The following is a 15,590-nucleotide window of genomic DNA, read 5'->3' on the forward strand; positions in this document are numbered from 1 at the left end:
ACGGACTCACTATCGGAGTAACGGACTCACTATCGGAGGATGGTGAGTTCGAGACCCGGTTCAAGTCCCGGTAGATCCAGAGTAGCGGATTCACTGTCGGAGGACGGTGAATTCGAGACTCTAGCTCGGTGTTGTGCCCTTGAGCAAGGCACTTTACTCCTCTGTGCTCCATTGGGGTTGTGGGTTATGGTATTTAGAAGTACTCGACCTCCACGAAAAGAGGTGTTTCACCTATGGAGTTATCGAGTTTAAATGTAGATTTAAAAAAAAGTATGAAAAGAAAACTATGAATATTCATGAATGAACAGTCATATGAATATTCATGTATTTATGATAGTAGAATCTTTACCCTGGTTGAGCGATTTTACCAATATAGGGCACGCATGCGCATATTTTTTATTGTTTTCACCGATTAGGCCTGCCGTCAAGATGTATAAAAGCATTACTATCGCACAAATACTGTTTCTGCTTCTAAATATAGGTAAGTTCATGAAGAATATGTGTCGTCAACCATGCTGTTGCTCATTGTTTTATTGAAAGTTTTCGTTTGGTTTGAGAGAAATGTCAGTTCTGTCTACGTCATTCTTTCAGGCGTTTTGCACGCGTATGCTTTTGGTGATAAAGAGGAAATAATAATGTTTTATGAGGAAATGAAGAGCTTGTGAGAACAACTTGTCAAGACAACATCAATATTTACAGCTTCCTTGTCATATCATATCCCCATATCATTGTGTGTCTGACTAAAAACAAAACGTCGGGTCTTTAATATACACCATAGCAGAAAAGCTGACGCTTGGATCTGCATAAACCAACAAAGCCGAAGATAAGAGCATTCACAGTTTCATGTTTGATAAGAGGCAAACATTTCCTGGTTGTCTACTTCTCGTTTTTCGCTCTCAACAGGCGACACAAAGCTTGTCATATTGCGCCCTCGTGGGCGGTAGCTCATGTTCCACGTATTGGATGTATTTTCATAAATCCTTTTCCTGCTATTGTAGGTTCTGACTCCAGAGGCTCTTCTGGCGATCCTATTTCAACTTTGCCATGTTCGTTTGACATCCTTGTGCCTGAGGTAAGGTAGTACCAGTTTACAGTAACCGCTGAACGGGGGTCAAGATTACGTTTTACTTTCTATCACATGGTTTTGTATTTCGTTGTTGAAGTTGCATTGTACGTGATCACATTGTATACAGCAGTCGCCTGGTAGATAAATAAAAATAGGCTTTTTACGTAATTGCGAGAGCGTATAAACTGGTTATGTCGTAACACAAATAATTCATAGGTTTGTTCCTTCCGTTGTGACAATACTATAGCAAGTTTAAAGAAAAACCAAGAGTTTAGATTTGCGAAGTCATATGAAAGAAATTTTCAAACCCAGGGCTCTTGAGCCATGTGCAAACGATACATTCTCAATCTGGGAGGAAGATTAGAGAGATGTGCAATTTATTGTTGAACATAACCTTTTAGATTAGTGTTACATTAAGGCAAATTTTTGAACTTTGCTTTACCTTTGGTGCAAGGTACATTCACTCACAGCTAACGGTTGTTGGCTCTGTGTCTGTATCTATAAGACTGTGTCTATGCAAATTCGTCCAGTTTCTGTTTTGTATGATTGAGTTCTTTTATAATTCGATTATATCGTTTCAGAACACTCCTGTCGACCAAGTCGTCTTTACCTTTCCGCACAACCAGGTAACAGTTGTTGTCCATATATCTAAAACTTTAATCCTCTTGTGTGACATAACATCCATTATTATTCTATCAAATGAGAATCTTGTGCAAGTTTGAATGCATTTGTACTAATGTAGTGAGCAATTATTGCCATAGAGTTTTAAAACGCCAAAAAATTAACGATAGGCATACTGAACCGACAGAGTAACAAGTATTAATTTTTACTTGACTTTATTTGGAAATTTTACAGACTAAAATACATAATGACGTGACCTTCGGGACTCCCACCGTTATGGATAATTCTTCAACCATCTTTTCCGACTTTAAATGTTTAAGTATTGTAGAAGGAAATAAGGTGAGAAGAATTAATTATTTCATGTCAGAATTCGACAATGTATTTCCTATATGAAAAAAATATATAAATTTATAGATAGATAGATAGATAGATAGATAGATAGATAGATAGATAGATAGATAGATAGATAGATAGATAGATAGATAGATAGATAGATAGATAGATAGATAGATAGATAGATAGATAGATAGATAGATAGATAGACAGACAGACAGACAGACAGACAGACAGACAGACAGACAGACAGACAGACAGACAGAAAGATAGAAAGATAGATAGATAGATAGATAGATAGATAGATAGATAGATAGATCGATAGATAGATAGATAGATAGATAGATAGATAGATAGATAGATAGATAGATAGATAGATAGATAGATAGATAGATAGATAGATAGATAGATAGATAGATAGATAGATAGAAAATCTAGTAAAAAGTAGCTCAAAAATCAGAGAAGACCCCATACCACTGAGTGTAAAGAATTAACAGCTTCAATCATTTATTGTCTCTAAAAAAAGTACTCCTTGCCTTTGAAAGGGGATAACTTGTAGCTTTCAATGAAAACTCCTTCACCATCTTGCACTCGAACCATGATCTGTGCTGAAGGGCATGGACTAGACAGCCTTCTGATCCTTCTGTCATAGCAATGACAAAACACTACAGCATTTATTTCACTAATGTAAATTCTCTAATACCGTATGGGACGAGTTCTACTATTCATACAGTTGTTTTCCTCGTGAGAGCTAGCCTTCATGATGTCCTTTCTGGAGATAAGTGTTCTGACCAGTTATTTATAATCATATCATACTTACAGCAGACGGAGTACGGATTATTTATGCAACGAAAATGAATAATAGGGTTCCTTGAGTACGCAATAGCTCCGGAAAAAAAGACAATATAAAACGCATCGTTGTAAAAGGATTAAAAAATATTACTAGCGAAAACTGATAATTGAGATCTGTACTCTTACATCTTTCTGACAAGCATTGAAACCACTTAGAACATCTTCAATACAAGAAAGGTAGCGAAGGAAGCGGAAAGTTGCTATCATCTTCTGCAATTTAACAAATCAATGCTAAAAGTTCAGTAAATTCTCTATCGGAGTCGAACTCACAACGTTTATCACCAGTTTACATATCGAAGACCTCAGCAGTCAAAACCACTCAGCTAATTCGCCGAACTTACTAAAGATTGCTTCAATTACCTGCTATATTGTAACAGTTCGTCGGACCACAGCCCTCAATATTCAGTATAAAAGTTTATTATTAAGCCCTATCACGGACGTATTCAATGTCCTCTATCGCACAAAAACTTAATCAAGGCAATGAACAAATCGCTAAACTGGGCTTCAGATCTCCTCGGGGACAATTCTTTTCACCAGCAGAACTATCTACCTAGGGTAGAAAATTTAGTAAACACACACTATAAAGAATGAAAACATTTCAAAACAGTAGCATATATACACTGTACTAAACAAGGGAGAAAAGGATAAAAAAAATTTCACCATCTCTAATACCTGTTGCCATGTCAAAACTCGTTTCAATAACAAATGGAGCCCTATTGAGCAAATTATTTTATTGTTAGATTAAGAAGGCATGTACACATGCATGCAAGGATGGTAGTATGGGTAGACGAATTGGTTAGTTGGTCAGTTGATAGATGGATAGATATCATACTTACTTTTCCTTCCCCGCTAATGTAGTATCATCTACTAACGAAGAATAATCTCTCTTTGTATCGAAACAGAATGATCGATTCCAATTAGATGCGGAAACTGGTGATATTTCAATTAAGGGGTACCTTGATCGAAGTATTGACCCACAATACATCCTGGCAGTTTTACTTCAAAACAACCAGGTAATCTATTGCCATTTATTAAATAGCAAAATATGTTTTCCTATGATATGTTTTATAGACTTGTAAAACTTTTGAGGTACTAGTTAGCTCTGAAAACATTCTCTGCAGCTTCCATTATTATGTCAGACGACATACATAATATGCATTCTGTGATGATGATTAGGAAAACAAGGATTGTGTTTTTCCTAATATCATATATTGTCTTTTACTGAGACATGCTATCAAATTAAAGTAATATGTAAATTTTCAAGCTTAAACGTATTTTGGAGAGCAATTTACATGACGTACATTACCTACTTGCACGCTAATGGAAGGAAGTGCCACATATGATGTACACAGCATCCTTATAAACCTGCCTAATAACTTTAGATGACATTGATTTGTATATTGAAGGTGGAATATTAATAATTAATTTAAAAGTTGCCTCCTAGTATAAACCCTATAATACTTACTGTATTAGCATGGATTATTGCCTGTATTTTAGCTGAATAGTGCATATACAGATGAATACAGTCAAGAATCCATTTCTTGTATTCAGGAAGCCTGGATTCATGTGGATTCGTGTGAATTCACGTGTATTGTTCTATGATACAGGCAACTCATTAATGTGAATTCATCTGTGTTATTGCGTTTTCATGCATAAAAACCCTATAATACTTACTGTATTAACATGGATTATTGCCTGTATTTTAGCTGAAGAGTGCATATACAGTCTTGGAGCTACCCCTCTAATTTGCATAATATCCTTTGCGAATCGACCCCCCGCAAAGGTCAAATCATCATGGCGGTCCACACAAACATGCGAATCCCGGAAGCATCGTTTTTTCCGCTTGCACTGCTAAATTATTGCTGTTCGGGGCAAAATACCAAGGTAAATATTCACTGTTGATGTTTAGCTCTCTCATGGTTTTTGAAATATGTGAAAATAAAGCGAAGAAAATCCAATATGCACGCTGTCTTATTTACGGTGTGGATGTTCTGATCGAAGGTCACATCCGACACATGATATGCGGAGGACCAAAATGACAACTTACTGACCTTGAACGGAATTGCCGATTTAACATTTTTTAGTTACATCGTTTTGACAGCACTGTGCGAAATTTTAAGATTTTTCGTCGGTGGCCTTGCATTTGGGGCAGTGTTGAAATGCACCTGTCATTGTATTGTGGGATCGACCATAGGCGTATATGAACACCACAGTACACACGCGTACGATGTAATACTGTGAATCATGGGGGGTTTGTATCATACTATGCCACTGTAACGTAGAAGCATACGTGTAAATTCTTTGCAAACGTTGCAAATTAGAACCATGAGGACAAATTATTGCCATGAATACGTAGATGAGAGAATAAATTGAAAGTAGCAGCCAGTGACAGCCAGATATCTAATCATCGTCACAATCAGAGTTGTACGTTGTTTCAATGTGACCTTCATCATTCCCACCAGATAATTCAATTACATCATTTTCTGTAAGATCGTACTCCACCTCTTCTTCCTCGATTTCTACTTCATAGTCCTCAATTACAGACACATTCATTTCTTCAAACTCTAGAATATCATCAGGTACAGTGCGGACATTGTAAATTCCTGCTGTATTTGTGCAGTTTTTACACCTGCAACCAGGGCCACACTGTTTGTCCCTTTGAAGCACCTGCAAATACGACGGTTGCAGCCAGTCGTGCATCCGCACCCTGTTGTGTATTCGTATACAGTTTGTTGTACTCGATCAATATTTTCAGGGCTATCCCAAACAATTTCTACAGCATTATTTGAGACAATTTTAAAACCAAATCAAATGCCTCAAATTGCATTTCAATGTGAATCTATCTGATACACCTTGAGACACTTTTTTTATAGCCCACCATTGTGGCAAGACTAATCTTCTTATTGCTTTGTCAGTATTTGTTGTCAAAGGTACAGTACCTAGCATACATGCAGAATACAAATTACTAAGCTCTAACAAAGTTTGCTTGAGGACAACGTAAGACAAAGACTCCTTTTGATTCTCTTATCAAATGATGGTTTATTTTGCATGTTCATTGTCTCTAACACTGATACAGCACAGCGATATTTAAAGGATCATGTAGAGTCCAAACTCAAAATCTGTTTAAGGCTTCTGTTCAAAATGAAAATACGGTGAACCAGTTAAAAGCCTTCCGCTGGCCACACATCTGAATACGGACACCAGAGCGTCGCCACAGCAAACCTACCAGAACTGGAATCTTCTATGGTCCCTGTTGATACGAAAAATGGAACTCGATTAGACAAGGGCCAGTCGAGTACTGAGTAGTGCATACAATTTGATAACGCACAGGGCAAGCGAGTACGCACTTTGATAATGCCTTCCGGCCTATGATGTCGGCGTGTTGTCTTCGGTATGCACGCTGTGTGAACTGGCGTGAACTCTGGCATGAGGCCCACCTTACTAAAAATATAAGGCTTCGAAACAGTAATTTGATGAATGAAACTGCAATCAAATGTATCCCGACTGGATATAACATAAACCACAGCTACGTTGTTCGCCTAATCCAATAGATCCCGGCAATAGATCGGCTATCGACCTTGAAGACGGACAGCGGGAGGTCCTATGTTACTCTCTCGCTGTCAGATTACACAGTGGAGAGCGCGCGTGATTTTTACACTACAAAAGCGTGAACGGAAATAAAACAAACTTAGGGACTAAAAGAGAAGTTGGTCCACTTAACTAGGTATATTTTGTTCACATACACGCCTGGCCTTGAAAATGGGGCAGTGTTGAAGATGGGCCATTGCGGCTCCGGCAAAAAACGGTATTTTCCTTCTCGACCATCAGAAAATGCCAATTAGTGTACAAAAAATTGTGTGGTGAAACTTACCTCGCCAAGGAGACCGGTAATGCCACTTTTAGGAATAAAAGACCTCCAAATTCGACAAAATTTATGAAAGAAAATTTCATGAAAAATGAATCAACGGTCGCTCTCAGCTAGGTGGGGGCGCTCTTCATTCGAAATGATTTCTTTATTTAAATATGCTAATAAGGGGGTCCACTGCCAGACTGTATACAGATGAATACAGTCAAGAATCCATTTTTTGTATTCAGCAAGCCCGTATTCATGTGGATTCATGTGAATTCACGTGTATTATTCTATAATACATGCAACTCATTAATGTGAATTTATCTGAGTTATTGGGTTTCATGCAGTATAACAAATGCTATTTTCCTTTTTGTTGTGGGGATGCTCACTTGTGTCCAAAATATGAATTAAGAACTTAAGTCAGTTGACGTGCATTGTCAACATAACACTTGAAGATGTTGATGGATGGCCACCCTATTACAATGAAACTTGTGAGATGCCTACGAGGGAGCCACATAAAGGATTTGTATGTATACTCGTTTCTTTAAAGTTTCATTGCGCAGATGCCCTAATAAGAACGCAGTTCTCATAAGTCTCATAGTTTACACGACAGCTACAACAATGCAAACACAATGCAGGTATGACAAATTTGTCTGACATGTAATGCTGGTTAAGGTAGAACGCGCCTCGGGCACAAATTTGGACTCTGAAACTGTTACAATTCTTTTCTGATATACCACTTGTGGGGATTCATTTTAAAGCTCTTGGTGTGAGAAAACTTTTAATCGGCTAAGTTTTTCGAAATTCGGGGATTTTTATTTTTCTCCATAGAGTTAACACAGGGATGGCGGCCATTTTGTATTTTAATTATCGGTAAATCTTGAGTTATTGTTTCCCTATTACCAAACTTTGCACGACGACGGTTGAAAGATTCCAAGGAAAGTTTGAGCAAAAGTTTAAGTCTTTCACTTTTGAGGCGCCAACTACCTCAATTCATGATATTGCTGTTTACATGCAAAGAAGGTATGCATTCGGTAATGTTATATAGTTGGCTCCCGTGTTTGCTTGTCCGTGAACGTAGGTTTATATTGGCCTGATTGTTTAAGCAATGTAAGGTTAGAGCAATTAGAGTTTACTTACACATATATGAAGATTGCACTTAGTTTGATGATCGTTGGGAGAGGCATCAGCATCACAACTATTAGACATATGTGTGTCATCGAGCTACAAGGGATGGAGATCGTTAAAGACGTTTCATCTGTTACGAAGGAAATTTGCTTCTCAGAAAACTTTCAGTGGGGTACAAGGTTCAGTTCGCATTACAGTTGCGTAAACTGACTGTGTAAATTTTACTTAACCTGACTTCATGAATTCGGACAGTTATGTGTTAATTGGACACTGTGACAAACAACACAAAGTTGATGGCAACTTAGCACATAAGTAAACTAGGTCGTGAGAACATAACCGACAGTGTGTTTCTGATTGAACTTGAAGATACCCTAAACTTAATGTAGAGCAGAGTAAAAAAAATAGAATGTGCATTGACAATTGAAGAATGTACAAAAGCATTGAAAGGTATGTCAAATAATAAAAGTCCAGGTTCAGACGGCTTTCCACCAGTTTTATAAGATGTTCTGGATGACAATTGGAAAATTCGTCATGAGGTCATTGAATCAAATTCTCCTTTCAGGTGAATTCTCAATAACACAAAAACAAGGTATAATTGCATGTTTGCAAAAAAAATAAAGACAGGCAACTTTTAAAGAACTGGCGACCAATAACTCTATTGAACACAGATTATAAGATTGCATCAACAGTGTTAGCCAATAGAATGAAAAGTGTGTTACCCGATATTATCCATGAAAATCAAAAGGGGTTGTTGAAAGGGCGATTTATTGGTGAAAATACCAGACTCGTCTACGATGTCTTATCCAGGGCCAAAGAAAAGAAGTTGCCAGGTTTAATGTTGTTGATCGACTTCGAAAAAGCTTTCGACTCAATAGAATCGGACTATATGTTAAAAGTACTAAAATACTTCAAGTTTGGTGAAAGCTTCTGTATATGTTATAGAAATATAAACAGTTGTGTAATAAATAATGGCCACTTTTTACAATTTTTCGATCTTCATAGAGGAGTTCGACAGGGTGACCCATTGTCGCCGTCGCCTTACTTGTTCATTACAGCAGTCGAGCTTTTGGCAGCCTCGATAAGAAGGTCTCCCCACGTTAAATGATTTTACATAAGTCAGAAAGAATTCCTGCTAGGTCAGTATGCTGATGATTCGTTTTTTACTCTTAGATGGTTCACAAAGGTCATTGCAGGAGGCCCTTAACATATTGGAAAAGTTTTCTTTAATCTCTGGTCTCTGTCCAAACTTTGAAAAAACCAAAGCGATTTGGTTTGGTTCAAAGAAGATTCGACAATTTACAATATGGGTACAATAAAGAATAACAGTAGAAGAACATAAATATAAATTAAGTTTTTTTGATAAGGATGACACGGATTCAAAATGGTCAAAATTAAGTCTATTTTGCAAATAGAATATTTTGAGATTTTAAACCAAAGTACTGTCCTGCTTTTTGGGGTTTTTTTTGTTGGTTTGTTCTTTTCTGTAATTTTTGTCTTGTTTTCTTTTTCTGAAAGCCAATAAATTAAAAAAAAAAAAATAAATAAAATAAAAAACTTAGCACATAAGTGCCATCTAATTTACGCATACTCCTAACTGTCGGATCTACCACAAAGTTGTTGAGCGGATGTCGGCTCAGAGTGATGTCGGTATGAGCGGATGTTTGCATAAGTGGGTCGGAAGGCTAAGGGTCGACCTTTCTGGTAATATCTATTGTTTTCGCCAGTGTAGTTTCTCCGGAAGAGTGACTTATGAAACATTTTATTGCTTTATATTTGATTGCTTAATATTTGTAATTCCTTTCCCGTTGATCATTTTTACTACCCTTTTCAGTAATAGAGCGCGAAGCCACTGCAGTGAACTGCAATAAAACTGCTCACACTAATTAGTTTCAGCTGTAGCCAGCTGGCAAAGTCGACAACATTGTATGTCCTATGCAGACAGTTTGTCTGGGGAAGTTGAAATAAAAAAGATTTGTACATGGACCAGTGCATGGTAATGTTACATTGTATCTTAATCTTGAACACAGGGTGCCAATCGTAAACTCTCATTTACAACTCGAGCCTCAGACAGAGCTAGTTTTGCCTTTGTACAAGCAGACATTTTGGTCTTTATCAAGTAGCCTTGTTCAACACCAAAGTGGCCACGGCTACAGCTGAAACTAATTAGTGTAAGCAGTTTTATTGCAGTTCACTGCAGTGGCTTCGCGCTCTATTACTGCAAATGGTTGTAGAATTATTTGTTTAATTAAGTTTTACCTTGAATTATTGTAATGAATTGAATTTCCATCTATAATTAAGTTCAGGCATTATATAGTTAGGTGTTAAGTAGGTAGAGCAGCCTATTATCGTCAGCGGCTCTTCTGTAAGTATTTTATCGAAGAAATAAAGATTCATAATCGTCATCAACAAGCCACTACTCTGGTCGATCTCTTAGTATCCTGCTCGTAAGACGATTGAAGTCAACGGTATAATACATCATCACTGTGTAGCATAATTGCTGTTATCTTGTATTTGGTGATTACTAATAGATTAAATGCAGCTATTCAAAACAAGTCACTGTAAGAAAAGTGTAGAGATTTATGATACCCCTATACTGTTAAAGAAACCATATGCACTTTCTGACACAGACAGCAAAACATGTTCATGAAAAATCCTTTGTAGCATACAATGAATAAAATGAATGCTGATGCATTATCAACAGTATATCCAATTAATAAAATTCTTTGTTTGCAGTCCGCGTGCTGTTAGGTTTTAAGAGAAAATTAAGTAAACAAAAAAATGTCAACACTATTACTAATGAAAATATTATTTTTCCAAAAAAAAAAAAAAGTTGAACCTATGTTAATACACTTGTGTTTATAGTCTGTGTTTGTTTTTACCTGGCTGGCTGGTAGGTTTTTCAAAATTCCAAGGACGGCAAACAAATAATTTTTTGAAATACCTTACTCAATAATGGTGAGTGTCAATACAGGTGGCAAGGAAATGACGCCTATTTTGTTGATTTGACCAAATTTACGTTGCCCCTTGTAATGATTTTCATAAGCGGGATTTAAAAGAACAGATTTTCAGGCCCACATGGTTGCCGTGGAAAATAGCTGGCGTAAAATAGAGATAAAAAAATCCCATATTATGCAACCAAAGCAATTTTCAATCAGATCTGACAAAAATTCGTACTCTCAACTCCAAAATGGTTTCGATGCATTAAAGAGGTATAATAGTATACATTGTATTCTGTATTTCAACCTAAGGTATACTCTTATTGATCAACGTACGTTGCAGTAGTCAAAGATTTTTCAGAGGGGTTTTTCGAATAAAAAAATAGTATTTTTGACCATAACTTTGATGCCGTGGAAATATGTTGCATAAAGACAGAGATCAATTTTGTTTGTTGCAACCCTAAAAATCAATAATGTGAAGTTTTTGGGGCAATCCAAGTAATTTCGAAGTGGATTCGGTAGAAATTGACACTTTACGTTTCAAACTGGTTGTCATGGAAACAGGTGACACACTGGAAGGCATTTCATTTGATTTTCTATAGCCTACATTTTCTTATTGAGATGTATTTTGAGCAATAAATCCGTTTTGTTGTATTTTTTGAACAACTGATATTTCTAGCCACTTGCATAAACATTAAGATCAATGTCTTATTGCGCCTCATGAAAACCATATTGTGAATTTTTTGTTGCAGCCATTTTCAATGGCAGTTGGCAACAATTAATACTTTCATTGACGAAAAAGTTGGCATGGAAACATGAGTATCAAAACAAACATCCTCTTTGTGCGTTTCGACTGAAAACATTTTTATGCTTAATTGTTTATGCTAATTTATTATTGGGGTCATGATAATTATATTATTCTCGATTTTAATTTATATTGCTATTATTGTACTTGGGCCTCAGCCCAAGTACATTTGTTTTCATTCCGTGGGAAAAAACTGTAAGGTATAACCATTTCTGGCTGAGACCAGGGAGGGCAAAATGTATTGGCTTCATCTTTCTTGGCATAATAAATGGCGTAATGATGTTAACTGAATGGAAGTGCTGCTCTCAGCCAGTCTTGAATAAGTGAGATGTGAATATAAATGCTTCTCTATCTGAGTTCTGGCCACAAAATCTTCTGAATATAATCAAAATGTGCATCGAAATGCAACAATTAATGCACCCTCCGTTTACTAGGCGATGGCACGACCCTTGCTACACCCACTGGACGAGCCAAAGTGGGAGGGGTAATTTCGGTTTGGTCGAACAGGAGGGCTCGAGACCAGAATTTAACATTTAAACTTGAAACATGTTTAATCACTGACAAGATGTGGATTAGTGTTAATCAAAGAGAAAGTTTGAAAAGGAAAGGTTTTATATCCCGGACACAATGAAAAACATTACGACTGGAAACTGTACCCCCGGTTGAGAATAGTAATGCCCACAGCGATGGAGAACACTTATCCTTGAGCTGAGAAAACCAGACCATCATTTCGAAATAGAGCTGCAGATTCGAGAAGCTCGTTAAAATAGATAGGTACACCCCATAAAGGAGTGGTTTCGAGTCTTGAGGGCAAATTTCGCCTCCTTCATTTAGAAATCGTACGTTTGTTTTTCCAGGGGAACACATCATTTGACACAAAATTTGCATGAAAGGGGTCGCCAGTAAGCACGTGGTCAAATCTGGCATAAGAAACAATATGAAATGTTGGGTAAAGCCAGTCCAAAATAAAGTGATTTGAACTTTTGTGTTTTGTAATTTATACCACTGCAGTAACATGACTTTTTTTTTGACAACATCACACAATGTAATACGTTTTGAAACTGAATACTCCGACGTATTCTGTGTCCCCTTTGCTAAAAAATACGGTATGCCGATTACCATGTAAGGAGATGATGACGTCAAGACAGATTTGTAGTGCGTTTGGTCTTGGATGGTGCACGAAGTTTTGTCGAGGTAGCTTGTGTATTTATTTCCTAAATGGGAGATATTAGGGTCGATCTAAAGAAGGCCGAAAAATGTTATGATACTCTAAGCGAGCTGAACTCCAATGCGAATGGTTGGATAATTTGGAGGATGTCTAGACTGATCTCGTCTCATTAAGATTATTTGGCGGTCAGTATTGAATTTCAACTGCGTCACAAGTTTGCGTCGAACGGTCAACGAACGATATTTTAGAAATCTGGAGACATGGCACATCGCAGTTTTATTTTAGAATTTTATATTTTACAAAAGATGTAAGAAGCAATGATTTTGTTGAAAATTCTGAAAAAAATATAGGAAGATTTGATCGCGAACACATTTTCACTTGGGGGTCAACTAGCCCTGCGTACGATGCTGTGTGTTCCGCTACAGCTACCGCCCCGCTCACCACAGCCCTGCAAAGACCCGTATGTTGGGTCGGTGACTTCAAATCCATTTTGGGACTTGACGTAAAAAGCCAAATTACTGCCGAAATTCAGCGTTCTTGGGCCCAAGTCGTATCCCAGCCTACCTCAGCTACTCGATCGCTTCCAAAAATGACAGCCTTTTATTCATTTCTCGTAAATAACCGTCGATGTCGGCAACTCTCTCGCTGGCCCTGCGTACGATGCTGTGTGTTAGCTATAGCACATAGCATCGTACGCAGGGCTAGGGTCAACATGGGGTCGCAGCCATGTTGCCTCAAAACTTATTTCTGTCTGCACTCAAAACTCAAAAATGTCGCATATGAACCTGAAAAATCGATGTAATTTTGTCAAACTTCGGCGAAATTTCAGCCTATAGACAAAATTTCATCTAGGTAAGGTAAATTTACTGAAATTTGATCTACAAATAATCCTGAGCTTGAACGTGACAGCTCGCCTTCTCCGGGAAGTCATGCATCCGGCCAGCTGCCCATATGGCCGGGTGCATGAGATTGTTTTCAAGCGACGGCGGCAGACCGTACGGGGCTCTGGATATGAACCTACCGCGGTGTAGCTGTAATAACTGTTGCGTTGTTTTTTAATCACCACGGACGAAGTCCGAGGGGACTTATAGGTTTGGTCATGTCCGTGCGTCCGTCCGTCCGTCCGTTCACGCCTAGTACCCAACCCCATACAGATGCACGTCGATTTGTTTCACAATGCTATCAAATTTGGCCGTGTTAGAGGACTTTTTAGTTTACACCTCCATAGACTCCCATGTATAAGGCAGTTCTCCATAGACTCGCATGTATGATGCCAAGAAAAATAAAAATTTAGTTTCTCATCGTATTCATATTGCCTAAAGGATGCAGTGACAGTTTTTTTGTCCCCACGGATAAAGTCAAGGGGGCTTATAGATTGGCTCATATCCGTCCGTGAGTCCATCAGTGAGTCCATCGGTTCACGCAGATATCTCAGACATTTTGACAAAATATCATGTGACCTTGGTGACCTTTGACCTCAAATATACATTATTGTCCATAACTCAGTAACCACAAGTGCTAAACCTTTCATATTTGGTATGATGGGACACCTTATGATGCCACATATTGTACCCATTAATTATGTGCATATCTAATTATGAGCGAGCCAATAGAGCAAGAGGTCTGATTTCTGGTATATAGGGATAAGTTAACAATATAATTTGTTTGACAAAACTTCACGTGACCTCGATGACCTTTGACCTCAAATATACATATTTGTCCACAACTCAGTAACCACAAGTGCTACCCTTCATATTTGGTATGAAAGGACAACCTTATGACACCATATATTGTACCTCATTAATTATGTACATATCTTATTTTGAGCGAGCCAATAGAGCTAGAGGTCTGATTTTTGGTATATAGGAATAACTTAGCAATACAATTATTATGACAAAATGTGACGTGACCCCAATGACCTTTGACCTCAAATATATATATTTGTCCACAACTCAGTAACCACAAGTGCTACATCCTTCATATTTGGTATGATTAAGACACCTTACATTGACCCAAGTACATTGTTCCACGTCATTAACAAACATTTATTATACAGTCATGGTTATGCAGACAATACACAGCTCCTGAAAGTGTTTGCACCGAGAGCTGATGATGAGACCACAGCACTTGAATGTGTACAAAACTGTGTTTGTGATATTCAAAATTGGATGTTGGAACATAGGTTGAAACTTAATGACAACAAAACAGAAGTTGTGATTTTTGGTACCAAACAACAGCTCGCCAAATTAACTTGTGACTATGTTCAAATTGGTAATGACAGAATCAAAATTGTTAACAAGGTTCGTAATTTAGGAGGATATCTTGATTCGACCTTGTCGATGGAGCACCATGTCAACCAGATTTGTAAAAGCCAGTCACAGCTTATACAACCTCCGACGTATTCGTCATTATTTGAATCAAGACACTACTGAAATTCTTGTTCACGCTCTCATTAGCTCCCACCTCGACTACGCCAATTCAATCTTATATGGCATGCCAAATCAGCATTTTAATAAATTACAGCGTGTCCAAAATGATGCAGCAAGAGTGGTAATGCATCTGAGAAAGTATGATGGTGTGACTGACTCACTGATCCAACTACACTGGCTTCCAGTAAAGGCCAGGGTTAATTTCAAAATTATCTTGCAGGTCTTTAAGGCTCTAAATGGTATGGCACCACAGTATATTTGTGACTTGGTAGAAAAAGTCAGCGTTAATAGGTATAATCTGCGGATAAATTTCGGTATGAATCTTGTAGTACCAAGATCTTTCAACAAGTATAATGATCGTGCATTTGCAGTCTGTGGTCCAAGGTTATGGAACTCACTCCC

At 37.7% G+C, this 15,590-nt stretch overlaps 1 protein-coding gene and 1 long non-coding RNA gene across 2 annotated transcripts in view; one reads left to right on the forward strand and one right to left on the reverse strand.

Moving 5' to 3' along the window:
- Window positions 1-384: 384 nt before the first annotated feature.
- Window positions 385-15,590, forward strand: part of LOC139145123 (uncharacterized) — a 48,505-nt gene continuing 33,299 nt past the window's right edge. Inside the window, exons 1-6 of the mRNA XM_070716079.1 lie at window positions 385-481; window positions 999-1,072; window positions 1,648-1,692; window positions 1,922-2,026; window positions 3,775-3,885; window positions 7,135-7,248. Coding sequence (XP_070572180.1) covers window positions 430-481; window positions 999-1,072; window positions 1,648-1,692; window positions 1,922-2,026; window positions 3,775-3,885; window positions 7,135-7,248 — 501 coding nt within the window. The 5' untranslated portion in view covers window positions 385-429. The remainder of the gene's footprint in view (window positions 482-998; window positions 1,073-1,647; window positions 1,693-1,921; window positions 2,027-3,774; window positions 3,886-7,134; window positions 7,249-15,590) is intronic.
- LOC139145122 (uncharacterized) lies at window positions 5,886-6,506 on the reverse strand. Its single transcript, XR_011554896.1, has 2 exons — window positions 6,220-6,506; window positions 5,886-6,122 (listed from the first exon to the last, which is right to left on the reverse strand). It is a non-coding gene; the product is annotated as an uncharacterized lncRNA (long non-coding RNA).

Source organism: Ptychodera flava, chromosome 12 (genome assembly GCF_041260155.1).
Source record: "Ptychodera flava strain L36383 chromosome 12, AS_Pfla_20210202, whole genome shotgun sequence".
Classification (NCBI taxonomy): domain Eukaryota; kingdom Metazoa; phylum Hemichordata; class Enteropneusta; family Ptychoderidae; genus Ptychodera; species Ptychodera flava.